The sequence below is a fragment of the Convolutriloba macropyga genome, chromosome 11, assembly GCF_964194025.1.
Source record: "Convolutriloba macropyga chromosome 11, txConMacr16.3, whole genome shotgun sequence".
NCBI lineage: Eukaryota > Metazoa > Xenacoelomorpha > Acoela > Convolutidae > Convolutriloba > Convolutriloba macropyga.
In genome coordinates, this window is record NC_134478.1 from 9,532,643 (window position 1) to 9,547,789 (window position 15,147).

The window sequence follows — 15,147 nt, forward strand, 5'->3', positions numbered from 1 at the left end:
TTTCGCCAATTTTGATAAAATTTAATAAAACGTTTCAAAAAATGTTGTTGATTTTACGTTCAAAGACAGAATATACGGTCAGCTATTTTCATTAAATTTTTTTGTCACAAATTCCGGCTAAATGTTTCACAAAATTCCGACTTTTTCATCAAAAACAGCACGAAATAAGTTTCTTTAGTCCACTTTGAATAAATTTGAAGGAAGTACACACCCAAACACCACTAACACAATCTCTGTAAACTCAAAAGGGGGCTAATTTCACTTCAACTTCAGTTGAGAGTGCTCTGTAAAAAAAACTTCGCCGTTTTTTGCTAACTTTATTCGTTCATTATCAAAAACGCATTTATTTTTGATTTTTTAACTAACAAAATATGTATATCAATGACATTCCAAAAATTAAATATTCCTAATAGACAACCGACATTAGCAGGACTAGTTCTGTACCAATCTTGGACCGTTACAATCCAAAAATAATTCGGATTGTCTGCAGTCGGTTTTTTATTTAAAAAATTCGATTTTTTTATATTAATTAAATAAGAGAACTTTTCAAAACAAAGCTCACTAGTAATAGGTCCTACTGGCTTTCTAATTAGCTCAAAATTAATTTGTCTAGTTGATTGCTTGAAAGCGCATGGTCGTTTTGACTTGAAATATTTGATATTTAAATAATAAATGGCTTATTGAACTTTGCCTCCATTTTTCTCTTAATTTGGTCAACTGTAGCTTAGTGTCAGAAATCAAAGAGTGCTCCTTCTTTCTGCTGAATTCAAATGTGGTCTATTTTGCGATTTTACGCCTTAAGTTATGGTGTTCTGGCTTTGATACTACTAGATTTCACAATTTTTTTTTAATTAGGTATTTGACCATTTTTCATGTTTTCTAGTTTTGTCAAATTGTCAGTTCATATATCACATTTTTCGCGTTCAAAATAACGCACAATTGATAAAATTTAAATCCTTAAAGATATAGATTGTGACTCTTTACCGCTTCGTCAGTACTTTCTCGAAGAATTTAATTGAATTTTTAATTTTGTCTTTAAATGTCGGTTGTACTTTGTCTTTTTTAGTCGTATTTGATTTCCTGTACTGTGGCCCGGTTTGATTGGCTTTTCCTGGAAGAGTAGATGAGCCGCTGTTCTGATATTAGAAGATAGATAATGGCTTTCATGACTTTGAAAACAATTGTTTTTTCAAAATGAAAAAAAAACATTTAAACTTCACAATTTTGTTCCTTTTATTGTCCGTTTGTTACCTGGTCTCGTTAATTAAAGGTTAAAGATGACATTATTTTTGTCAAGGGAATGTGCCAAAAGGGATTGGTGTCACAAATCCAATGTTTTTAAAGAATTCGTTATGACTTTACACGCTTCGACACGGGTTTTTCACAAAAAAAGCAAATGAATTTTTGATTTTTGTCATATTTGACGTTCTTTTTGTAGACGCATGACATATTCTGGATAATTGCAGGTCTCAAGGGTTTCCTTTGGAAGAAGGGACGAACATATTCAAATTTTTCATTTTGTAATTAATGGCTTTTGTCTTTGGAAATAAACTTTTTTCAAAAAAAACAAGTATTACATAATTTTGCATTTTTTTCATTGAAATGGCTTATTGAACTTTGCCTCCATTTTTCTCTTAATTTGGTCAACTGTAGCTTAGTGTCAGAAATCAAAGAGTGCTCCTTCTTTCTGCTGAATTCAAATGTGGTCTATTTTGCGATTTTACGCCTTAAGTTATGGTGTTCTGGCTTTGATACTACTAGATTTCACAATTTTTTTTTAATTAGGTATTTGACCATTTTTCATGTTTTCTAGTTTTGTCAAATTGTCAGTTCATATATCACATTTTTCGCGTTCAAAATAACGCACAATTGATAAAATTTAAATCCTTAAAGATATAGATTGTGACTCTTTACCGCTTCGTCAGTGATTTCTCGAAGAATTTAATTGAATTTTTAATTTTGTCTTTAACTGTCGGTTGTACTTTGTCTTTTTTAGTCGTATTTAATTTCCTGTACTGTGGCCCGGTTTGATTGGCTTTTCCTGGAAGAGTAGATGAGCCGATGTTCTGATATTAGAAGATAGATAATGGCTTTCATGACTTTGAAAACAATTGTTTTTTCAAAATGAAAAAAAAACATTTAAACTTCACAATTTTGTTCCTTTTATTGTCCGTTTGTTACCTGGTCTCGTTAATTAAAGGTTAAAGATGACATTATTTTTGTCAAGGGAATGTGCCAAAAGGGATTGGTGTCACAAATCCAATGTTTTTAAAGAATTCGTTATGACTTTACAGGCTTCGACACGGGTTTTTCACAAAAAAAGCAAATGAATTTTTGATTTTTGTCATATTTGACGTTCTTTTTGTGGACGCATGACATATTCTGGATAATTGCAGGTCTCAAGGGTTTCCTTTGGAAGAAGGGACGAACATATTCAAATTTTTCATTTTGTAATTAATGGCTTTTGTCTTTGGAAATAAACTTTTTTCAAAAAAAAACAAGTATTACATAATTTTGCATTTTTTTCATGTTTTCTAATTCTTGCTTATTTTCAATAAAAAGCCGCCACATAATACATAATCCTTGTTCGACGAAGGCGCAATCAAAAATATTTTGGGGGCCAAAGTATGACATTACGGCTTCCAAAGAATTTTCTGGCAAGTTTTAATTGATTTTTAGTTTGTTGTCTTTTTGTTGTTCTTTTTGTAACTGCATAAAAAATTGAATACCAAGAGTTCTTAATTCCCTTCTATAGAAGCATTCCTAATGGTTTTCATTACTTTGAAATTAATTGTTTTTTTTTAAAAAAATTCAGCGAATTTTCTAACTTTAAAGTTTCTGTTCTTTTTTGTCTAATTGTCACCAAGTTTTATTATGAACTGGTGAATAAGCATTTTTTCCGGTGAATTACAAGTTATTTTGTTTATTGTCAGTTTAATCTGACGCTATTTTGACTTTGTAGATAAGTTTCGTTTTTTAAAACGGACAAACTTTTTGATGTAATTAATGTTTGTTGTTGTTGTTTGACTTTGCCGTTCGTCTTCGCTCGCTTTCTTAATATCGGCATATCTCATCAATCTAATGCATTATTTTTACTCCACTGAGTTTTTTGCTTCGGAGGCTATCTTTTCGTTCATACGCTAGTTTTTTTTGAAAAATACTTGAATTTTTTGTGTTTTTCTATCTGTTTCTCATTTGGTAGACAATTATGCCAAAATTGTGGATGAGCGGGGTCGGAACCTTATGTGCGATCGCACATTACCGAGCCGCCTTGTTTATATCAAAGGTTAACACTTGAGTGTCTATTGTCCCTGGTCAAACGTGAGCTGACTTCTATTAACTACCCGCTAATGAGAAGCACTGAATTTATCTAGAGCGGTTCTCTAGAGTTGGCACTCACACGATAAAAAGTGATTTTATTTGCCACACCAGAAAACATATACGTCGTGAACGATTAAGATGTGTCATTTCTGAACGGTCACAGATTTGTTAGGTAACTTTTGGCTTGCCTTAACATCGGTTCGCTCCACTTTTACGGATACACAATATATATCTGCAGGATAAAAACAATAAATTGTCCGGGTTGGGTTCAAGCAAACATCACAAACTCTTTTTCCGGCAATATCCAAACCTAAAATAATATCAAGATTTCTTTTGTTTAAGACATTGTGAATACCATCTCCAATCGAAAGACCGCCATTATCTAAAGTTTTATCATTTAAATAATACCAACCGTTCTCTATGTCAGACATCAAAAAGTTGGCGTTTAACAGAAACATTCTCACGCCAGAGATAAAAGACGGAGATGAATAAAACATAAAATATCTTCTAACAAATTATCACGTTTCAAAAAAAGTTCAATTTGCAAGTCAACACAGGTAATGAGAAGAAAAACGAGTATCAGTAAACAAGCTTAAAAATAATTCCTTTCTCGCTAAAACAAGCCACAAATTATTTGAAGTTCATTAGGATATCGCTACTGTACAGGGTAACGATTATCAATATAAGCGATTTGTAAACTGGAGACTTTGTGAAATATAATTTTAATTCTAGACAATCATTCATTCATTGTCGTCATTTATGAAACATGCCGACATATAAACGCCTCATGACTTGGTCAAATTCACAGCCGATGTTTTGCTTGATCTCTAGCATACCATATAGGAAGTTTCAGAAACCTAATTTTAGACATCTAGTAAAACCGATGCACTCATACACCGCATTTGATACAAAATAGCTTGAAGTTTTCTAATACTTACTAGAGCGGAACATTAAATTGGGTTCAAAACAAGTTCCAACGTCCTAATTCACCTCGTCAAAAACAATTTAGAGTCGCCCACAAATTTAGTTCAACGAAAACCCAAACTGATCACGTGAGAGAAACAAGTGCCCGTGCACCATTCAACTCCGCGCGCGCTCATAGGCACCATCGCGCCGTTTGATTTGTATTTCAAGAGTAGAATTTTGATTGCTTTCTCAACAAAAAGTTCCAGGCGTCAAATATATATGTATATAAGACTACAGCAGTTGAATATAATCCAATCTTAATTACACTACACTTGAACTTGATTATGATAAAGTTCGTCGCATCACTTCTTTGCATCGCGGTCGTAATAAATTCATTAGAGACATTCGCATTTGTAACAAATGAATGTCTTGTCTGAATCATCCAGCCCCCATTAAAAACCTCTGACAAGCTCTAAAGTGAATTCTACACCAACCAAAAAGAGCTGAAGCTAAATGTAAATTTGGTAAATTAGCCATGCGAAACTTCCAGTATCGGAGGAGAACCTTCAAATACAAGAAATGAGGTAACATAAAAATATTGAAAAGCAGTAAAACATTTTCGGAATTAGTAGACCAAAATCAAAGGTCAAATTTAAAATTTAAGAGAGACAAACGTGGACAAAAACATGTAAATTGGCATTCATCCGCATTTACTGACTTTTATGTATACCTATGAAAGACAAAATCGTGGAAAGGGCTCTCGCGGAAAGTTCATTAGGTTTGTGAAAAAAATTACACGACGAGGTTTTGTCGCTCGAATTTCAATAGAAACTTCGGACGCAAAGAATGAATATTACGTTATGTAACTGTTGTAAATGCGATAAGAGTTGATTGAAATCCACTAAAAGATTTCGCTGAGACAAATTTAACAAAATTTTAAATATAAAACTGAATTGTAAATAGATAAAAAATCTAACATTTCATGAGATCTCGTAACAGTAGTAACAAAGCCGAGAAACAAATAATTGAAGCTAAAACCGTTATAAATTAGAGCTCACTGGAAACGGGTTGTGACCTGTGTTTACAGAGACTGAGCTACAAATCGAACGAAAACTTATTTAAAAAGACGAAGCTCAAAAACCCAAAATTATTTTTAAAAACAAATTTTTTCAAAAGTCACAACAGACTTAAGGTTACAACAAAAAGCAGCGATGGATAAAATTTCAACACCTCAGGAAGCGAATAAATAATCAGACTAAGTCACGAGCCCTCAAAAAACAATATCATTAAGAAGCCAAAACTTCAAACAATTTTACATAACACTGTTCAAGGCACTCTAATTACAAGATGTTACCAGCAAGAATTGTTAATCATCAATTTCTTTTCATCTTAACATCAACGAGTCTTCCTTATAAAAGGACTAATAAGATATGACAACAAAAAGAAACCCAGAAATTGAACAGTGCAGAAATCTCGAAAAATTATGAAAATAAATGGTCGAAGCTATCAGTCACAAAATATAACCCAGCGCGAAAAAAAAATTTTGAATCAAAAAAAGTAATTGAGACTTCTAAAGAGTGAGGTTGAGTTACATGGTAACAAAAATAAAAGCAAAAAGGAGACAGACGAAAAAAATCTTTTTTTAATAATGGACTTGTTAATAATGTGATAATTAGACAAGGAAACAAAATGAACTCAAAACAATGAACTCATTTGACAAGGAAAACAAAATGATAAAAATTAAAAGGAAAATTGAAAACACAAGTGCCAAAATAAAGAAAACATCAGTTGAAAGTAAAATCGTTACCGACATAGATTTAAAAATAACAGAAAGGCGATTTATGCCCGTTTTTACCGAGACTGCGCCCAAAGTTGAGAGAAATAAGAAAAAATAGTGGCAAAGTTCAAAAACTCACCGACATCTCAAAAAAATATATAATTAAAGCCATAACAGACATTAGATAACAAATGAAAAAAGTATCAAGGTTCATTTATACTTTTTTAAACTAACTGGATTTTTGATTGAGGACACTAAGCCATTGAACTACAAAAATCATTGGAAATGAAAACAAACCTCAAGAATTTCATAAAATTTTTACGAAAACAATTGGTCAGAGCCATTAAAACCATGAGCTTATTTCTGAAACCATGAAATAATCTCGTTGGGTCTCGTTTATTGCAAACGGTAGCGGTCCTTAATTGAGCCCTGATTCGAAAATCTCGACCGTAATTTATATAAAAAACATTTACACAGCGCAAATTTTTTAAAGAGATCGCGCCCCATTAAAATCGACCCAGATATTGCTGAGCGTCTAACCAAAGACTCAATTGTTGAAATGGTAGCGAAGTAGACCAATTCTGTACAATATTTTTTAGTTCGTCAAAATAAAGCAATTTGTATAATTATCGACTTTAAATTTGCAAAAATTTTGCAAAATTATACTTCCAGAAGACTCGTAAAGCCAGCGGTAGTACTACTAGCCTTTTTGAGCTTAATAAGGATATGGCCGCAGTTTAAGGGAGTCTATTTCCAGCGAATGTGAAGCAGATGGGCTAAAAAAGCCATTTTATCGACGAAAAAATTAGCATAAATTTAGCCAAAAAAACTGGGATCGAACAATTCAGCAACCCTCCTCCATCTTTAGAGATAAAATAAATGGCACTACAGTTAACAATTTGAACAAATTTTAGCAAAATTGACAACAATTCGGTCAAAAATACCGAAAATATGAATAAAAACAGCTGAAATACGTCTGATACTCACAAAACTTGAAAACTCGATAACTCCTTAAAAAGCGAAAATTGAAAAAATCTTCAATTCCATATTCTACGCTGAACGGGCTCTCTAATGATACCACTCACAACTCTCTTCGATTATTATACCGATCAGCCAAAATTGTCTGAACAAAAAAACCCATTTGAGTATATAGTTCGTCCCCCCTCGGAGGGGGATCGGAAAAAATAGTGTCAGAGTCCCTTAAAAGCGTAGTGGTTACTTATAGAGTGCCATTACGAGCACAAATTAAAAAATAAGAGACACGACAAAAGAACCACAAACACTTCTATTTAACACTTCTATTTAACAAAAAAAAACACTTCTATTTAGTTCACTGATATAAACCACTAGCTGTTCTTTCAGGAATTCAAAAACCAAAGAATTGAAACATTGGAACACCTTTGGCATTATTTAAAACCTTTCATCCACAAATAAAAAACAGAACAGCAAGAGAAAGTCAAATTACTGTACGTGAAAAAAAATCTCTCACGTTAAAAATCAAAAATTTCCAGCACTCGTTCACTCCAATTGGAATGCAGTTCGAAAATATTTCACATTAAAACTACACGGTTTATCTCATCGCCAACAAAAAGTCATAAATGTGAACAATTAAAAAATGACAGCTTACCAATGCAATTTAAATTCTCCGAATGGCAAAAGAGCAATAATAGCTCGCTATCGCAGATATTGAAAACCTTAAGATAAATCAACAAATCGATAGCCTACTTCTTAAAAAGTTAAAAATTTTTCTTATATGGCGTGGTTTTCGTTCGATTGTACAATTATATGGAATTTACCTCCTTAACTAAAGGCTATTTAGCTGAATACTAACAGGATGTATTATTCGCTCTGATTGACGCAGACAACATAAGGCATTATGATCTAATTCTTGACTTTACGGCACTCATTACATTTCGCAAGAAAATTCAGCTACGAAAATACGTCTAAAGGAAGTATTATTGCTATTCTAGAAAACTTTCATTGAACGTAAACTTCTTACAAATACACTGATACTGACAGACATTTAGAAGTTGAGACAATCATTCGAGAAACGAGATCGAAATTCTGACATGTGGTGACATTTTCTTCTAATTGAAATTCTCAGAAGACATGTCTCAGAAATGCTCAGAAGATATGCCTCTTTTAAAGTTTCAAAATAAAGCAACAACACGATGCAGCGAAATTACTCTGGATGCAAATGTTTAATGGTTGAGATCTTAATAAATCTTCACTAACTGACTCCTTATTGAGCTTTAACCTATTAATTCACATTTTCTATGAAAATTCTAACTGATATATTGTTTAACCAATTCGTGATTTTGTATTAGAGAACGAACGACTGTTTTTTTGTGTTCTCTGATTTTGAAATCTAATGAAACCTACTGATATGGTTATTTAGGTGAATAACCAATTAAAGTTGTCAGTGCAAAATCTTACTTTGCAAAAGGTTAGGAAATTTAGCTATTTGAAAATTAACATGCGAATGCTAAGCAATATGCCCTCAACTAACAGAGACACTAAGATAAGTCACTGAGCTGTAGGAACTAATTAAATCAAGTAGGAGCTAAATGTCCACTTAATTAGGTTCCATTGCGAACTACAACTATACCATGCCGTCAAAATTAGTACCGTTTAGTTTCTAGCTACAATTTATTTCTCACTGACAAAAAATTGTCAAAAAAATCTCTTTCAACGAGTGTTAGATTGAGAATTTGCTTTTACGTTTATCGGTAGAGAAAAAATAGGAAACATTTATCTTTCCTTGAACACTGTAACTCAGATCAACATAAAAAGGGATAATGGGCTAACTATCAACGTCATAAAGATGTTTTATTTGATTCTCGATTAAGTAGTCCTTCTACTATAAACTGAGCAAGCAATGCAGTTGATCTAACCTAGTTTTCAAGACCCAAAATACGTATCATTTACAAGGACAGAACACCTGATTTTTACCCAAGTCAATTATGCTACTACCACCTACAAGGACAGAACACAAACCGACCAACGTCAGATGAATTGCACGAACTGGCGGGGCAAATTAATTCAGAGGTTTTATGGGTGTAAAAGAAAGACACCCACGAGGGTTCTATCCCCGGATCTCCACTTTGATAGTGTGACATCATAACCACTCAGCTACAATGCCTTTGATTTCCTTTCGCTCACAATCACTTTTAGTAACAAATTTTATTTCAGAACGAGAGCAACTTAGATCATTCAAAAATGAAGAAAACAAGCGAGATAACGTCACTCAAGAGAGAATGTTCTAGAACAAAAGCGAAAATGGTCAAGCAAAAATTATACATAACAAAAGACACACGTTTACAATAATTGCCTCAAACGTCGTTCGAGAGCATTTAAACAACTGATTTTACTCATGTCAACCATGCAATCACGTAAAAAAAACTTTCCAGCTTATTCGACAAGCTGTGCATACTTTGCATAGATAAGTACTATGAATACCAAAGAACCCTGAATATATTATTCTCTCATATTTTCGAAATTTCAACGTTCTCATTTACATACTCTCTAGCGTAGATAACTAAAAAAAGGGTAGTGAGTGGGTGTGTTATATTAGGAAAGAATGAAATATTTCCCTTCAAATAATGCAACAACTTCAAATACGAACCTGCCCTTGATATGATAGAGCAGCGTCTTTTCATTCAATTCCGGTAAGGCACACAAATCCGACTGGTCACTCGATGGCAGCGACAGCGCCGAAGGAGAGTACTGTTGAACCAGGGTCCTCATAAACCTCCCATCGCTCAATTTGGGCGAAACTCCGTTTTTCCACGTTACATAAAGCACGAACACATTATTTTGCTGGCGACCAGGTAACGAGACAGCGCTGCTTACAGATACAGTTGATTGTTTGTACTGAACTGTGTTGTCTATAATATCGTCTATAGTGTTGAATCTACTTGGGGCGTAAGGTTGAATGAAGGGGTAAATTTGATCAAGAACAGTTTGATAATCATTCTTGAGACAGAAGGATTCAAAACAGTGCCCGCCGTATGAAAAATAAACACAGTGCAATTCATAGTCTGAAATTTGAGTTTTAGATTCACTGGTCGTTGAAGGGGATTTAGCTTTTGTTTCACCATCGCTTGGGTTTTCTGACCCGACGTATGAATGTTCAGCGGCTCCTTTTGAAACAGATCCATTTTGAACAATTTTTTGATTGACTAGGGTGGCTTCTTTGATCACCTAAAAAAACAAAACAACATTCTTCAATACTCGCTAACTTATTCTTCGAAATTAACTTGCTTCAGGTAAGAAAATTTAAGAAATATTTTTTGCTTGCGAGTGTTGAAAAACATCTGAAAACATGCTACATCTGAAAAAAACATGCTAGAGAACAAATGACGAAAGTCAACGACGATTTCAGTTTAAAAATTTGTCAAGTGTGTTCCTCAGGAACAGTTTGAGACTCATGAATTTTTTCTAAAGCCAATTTTTAGCACAAAAATAGCTTAAAAATGCGAAAAAATTAAAATTTATAAAAAATAAGACGAAAGTCAACGTAATAGTGCATGCTTATGCTCTTCGGCCTAAGTCTTGCATACCAAGACAACTTTTCAATAACATTTTTATTTCTGAAAGTTGCACTCATGGTAGCAAATCAAGCTCTATGAGAACATTACAATTCGCACCATTGGCACACAAGTTATGGACAAAAACGGGAAATCCCCTACTTGAATAATATTGGAAGTGAATGACAACCATTTGACTTCTTCAATTAAATCAACAAATATAAAGAGCATCAATGGAAATAGGTTGTGGGGATAGAAATCAGGAAATGAAAGGGTCTGGGAGGACGGAAATGTATGTTGGGAGAGGAAAATGTGTGTGTGCGGGTGAGAGAAATCATAAAGGAACTTGGTTCCTTTACAGTGCATAATTGTACAAAGACTGTGAATTTTGTTCCGCTTTTTTATTTCCCTGAAAAGTAATTGATCTCGGGAAATTTCGGGAAATTTCTTTCAGCCAAGAAATAACAGAAAAACTCCAGAAAATAAATTTTTAAATGATTGATTGGACACATATCAAAACTATGTTTAGTAGTAAATCCTTCCTTCTACATTTCCGCGTACTTACTTAAACAATTATTCTAATTAGTCTAGGCATGAAAAAAATTAGAGAGACATTACGCCGCCATTGTCCGAATAACCGAGTATCCATACTCCATTTTGTCGCGATTTTTGACGAACCATGTTTCAAGATTAGAGTTGTAAGTGTGTGCGGAAACGACCGAAACTAGACTAGTTCAGTTCAAATTTGCCTTAAAAATAATATGCGACCTCAGTTTTCACAAAGCGTGTTTTTAGGAATAGAGTGAAAGCTTGGGACAACCTTTCCTCACTCATTTCCACGCCATAAGTCCCTAGTTTCCACATTATAAGTAACTCCTACGACTACATATCTAATTATTGAAAAAAGATTGCCTATTTGGATTTTAATTTCAGAAATTTTTCGTTCGATACAATAATTAACTCCAAAATTGGTCTCAAATGATAACTAATAAAATTCGGGCAAACAACATTCTAGGTTAATTGCATGCTCAAAATGGTGGATATTTATCCGTGAAAACTCGTGTAAAATGTAAGCGCTTTCCACCAAGTAATAAAAAAAATTCCACATTTTGCGCAACTAAACTCCATTGTCGAAAGTGGTACATGAATCACGAAAAGTGAGGAAACATTTTGATCAATCGATTGTACAACACGCAAAGTTTTAATGAAATTTCTAATGCCTTTTCGGACATTGGACACGTAATGAAGTTTCGAAATAGTATTTTTACAAAATTTTTGGAGATCGCTTTTCTAGCGCACTACTCGCATGCGCTTTATGTTCATTTCTCATTATTGACATTTAAAACGGGCACATTAGCGAAAAATGAAACTCCTGGCCGCTTATTTGGAGCAGAGGATATAGGTTTTTTGTATCTTCATGTGTTGGCTTGCGACTATCAAACTGTGTAGTTGTAACCTTGCCAACTTTGCTAAACATCCATGACCTTTTCACAATTTCGTTCAACTTTTCAGGTTACACACACGTTTATATAAAAATAAAAAGATTTCACTATATTTAGAGTCCAGAGAATAAAACCCAACCTAATTTTAGGTAGGAAATAAACCCCCACGAAAAATTTTAAATTTTGGTCGTAAGAACCTGTTCGGTTGCAACAGTTTCATATCAAGTCTCACGCTTTCGTTTTTGCATTGTTATTTGCCGCACTTTAAAATGATTTTCTTTTATAAGCAGAATGGGCAACTGATTTTCGACACTTTTTTCACACACTGTTTTTAACACCAAGAAAATGGACAAAAACTAGATATAATTATAAACTACAAATATCATTAGTTAACTTACACAATAGATCTTTATTTTTGATTAAATGAGATATACACCTGAAGTTGATTGGTTTAAACCTTTCAAAAGTTTTTTCAAAGTTCACAATTTTGAGATCTATTCACAAAAGATACCCGAGTCCAAAACTTTTGCCACTGCAAAACATACAGTTCATCTACGAAAGGCAGTTTTTATTTTGGGCACTTAACGGACACGGACCGTAGCTTGCCCAAAATTTGAAAACTGAAACCTAAATTCTCACCAAAATATAACGATAGAATAGAAAGATTCATCAATTAATAAAAACTTGAATAAAATTTTGTCTGGATTCAAGTTTTTATATACCTAGTAGTAGCTGTTAAAGCAATTTTTTAAACAAAATAGTCAACCAGAAAACTAATAGCATCAATTTTTGATCTGACATTTTGAGCTCAACTTGTTCTGACAGTTTTGAGCTCTATAAATTGATCTTTTAAGGAAAAAAAGTAACAAGAGACAGCCAGTGGACCTGAAACCGATCATGGCTGGATACCTGATATTACTGATTCTTCATTTAAAATTATTCCATAGATAGTCACATTTTCCAATGACCTCTCACAAAATTTATTAGCAAATCCAAATAAACACATCGTAATCCTAACTAATCGATTCGATAGAGCGAGCAGAGTTAGCAACTTTTAACAAGTCAGTTTTAGTTGAGCAAGATGCAAGGCAGGCACTTTAATACTTACACATTTGTTAATTTTTTTTCAAGATTTCTATTTATTTTTGATTAAATTAGATAAACAGCGGAAGTTGCATTCCTTGAATGATTTTTCGTGACTTGTCTTTAAATGACTTTAGTCTCCGGTGTTTATTTGGGCAAAAGTTAATTTTCGTCGATCAAATATTTTCAATTTTTTAGATCAAATCCTCAGAAAAAGTACCAATGGTGACAAATGAAGACCAAAATAGGGCAAGCAGACAAAAATTCACGCAAAAATGAGATTTTATCTATAAAATTTTAGAATTTTTGAAAAAGCTCTTAAATAAAGCATGAGCATAATACAAAAACTAAGGAAACGAAAACTACATTTAAATACAAAAACTATTTGTATCTCAGATGAACAAGATTTATTTTTATCTTCCTCTTCAATTTTCACAGGAGGAAACATTATGTGCATACCCACATTACCGATATTCCTTTTGTTACGAAAACCAGTTAATTATTTTTGAAAACTGACATTGTTGCACTCGCTTGACAGCCTTTGGATTCGTCGTTAATTTGTTAATTTATACACTACTCACCTTATCAATAACATCAGCAACTACTGTTGTATCGGCAAGCTTAACCACAACATTCGAGTACTGTTTTCCTGGTGTCCCATCGAAAATAACTGGAACGTCAGTTTCCACAATTTCTTGGGCAACTGCTGTTGACATTGATCGACTATGACGACTGGAGTCCGGGGTATCGACTTCCGATTGTGGTCGAGAAAGTGTTGACATTTCCAGGTTTAACGACATGTCTCAAATATCACTGGACTTTTTTCAACAAATCGATAAACTATTGATTTTTGATAACCCGTGAAAAGTTGTCTTTCTTAGCACGTGAAATATCATCAAAATTCCATTAGCTAAATTGAAGATTTTATAATTTTACAAAATCGTCAATGTCGATAATGAATACTGTTTTGGAATTTCAATTTTACCTATCGTAAGAAGATGCATATCTAAGTCAATTAATTCGATACTCATTTTAAATTGGAAATTTTGAGCTGTAAATTCTTGTTTTCAGCAGTAACCAACTTCAGCAATAAACAAATTATTTTGACTTATTTTTCGCAAACTACTAAATATTTCATAACTGTTACAAAACGCGATAAAGACGCATGATAAACTGCTCTAAACAGTATAAATATTGCTCTAGTTTGATAACACACGCAACAAACAGCTTCAAAGTTTTGGTGACCTGAATTTCTCGTACATCCAACGGTCTATCTATTTTACGTTGCCTAAATGAGTAAGTACAATAGTCAAACTATATTCGACAACAATGCGCATTAGATTTATACATTAATGAAGGTTTCGACTACATTCGGAATAAACATGCAACTAACTCTCCAATGGGTTACTTGACAAACCATGTTCAGAAATCTATGATGTCTCAACACAGTTCTATAAAGTTAGTCAAAGTCAAATTGTAATAATGAGCAGCAAGCACACTAAGCGAAAATAAGTCACAACTAAGTTGTAATCTACTTTGCCCAATATGCTACTATAACATTGAAATGAATAAAGTGGACTTATTTGATGATCCAGATATAATCAGTCAATTATAAGGGAGCTGGTGTGTTCGCTTGAGAACAGAAAGGGTAATCATGCATTGGGGTCAATAGTTGCAATTCGCATGCAGGTTGAAGGAATTCAACAAATCTGAAATAAAATAACGTATCCACTATTTTGTTCAGATGCAACCCGGATTATAACTCAAAAACATTTAAGATTAATTAGCAGTTAAAAACGACTAAGTTCCAACTTACAGGAAGAACAATGGTAAGACGTCACTGTAAAGGATTTGTTCCGCGATTATTTTCATTTCTAATGAAAAAATCTGCCCATATTTTTGAGGAAATCATAGTGAATTTAAGTTGAAATCATAATTGAAAAATAAGTTGTCTGATTCTGTCAAAAATCATTGTTTAATTCGTTATCATGGAGTTTATCCGTGATCCCATTCCCCGATCGATGAACCAATACTTTCCAATTGTCTCCATTCGCACGTGTGAAAAACCGGATCTTTTCCGTTTGTAACC

General features: G+C 33.3%; 1 protein-coding gene across 2 annotated transcripts in view; it reads right to left on the bottom strand.

The window, feature by feature from the left end:
* The window catches only part of LOC142349582 (uncharacterized), a 140,591-nt gene extending 125,788 nt beyond the window's left edge, over positions 1–14,803 (bottom strand). For both annotated transcript variants that reach the window (XM_075401244.1, XM_075401243.1), the window contains exons 1-2: positions 13,640–14,803; positions 9,630–10,207 (exon numbers count right to left, since the gene is read on the bottom strand). In XM_075401244.1, the coding sequence (XP_075257359.1) occupies positions 9,630–10,207; positions 13,640–13,858 (797 nt within the window). In that variant the 5' untranslated portion in view covers positions 13,859–14,803. The remainder of the gene's footprint in view (positions 1–9,629; positions 10,208–13,639) is intronic.
* Positions 14,804–15,147: the final 344 nt, after the last annotated feature.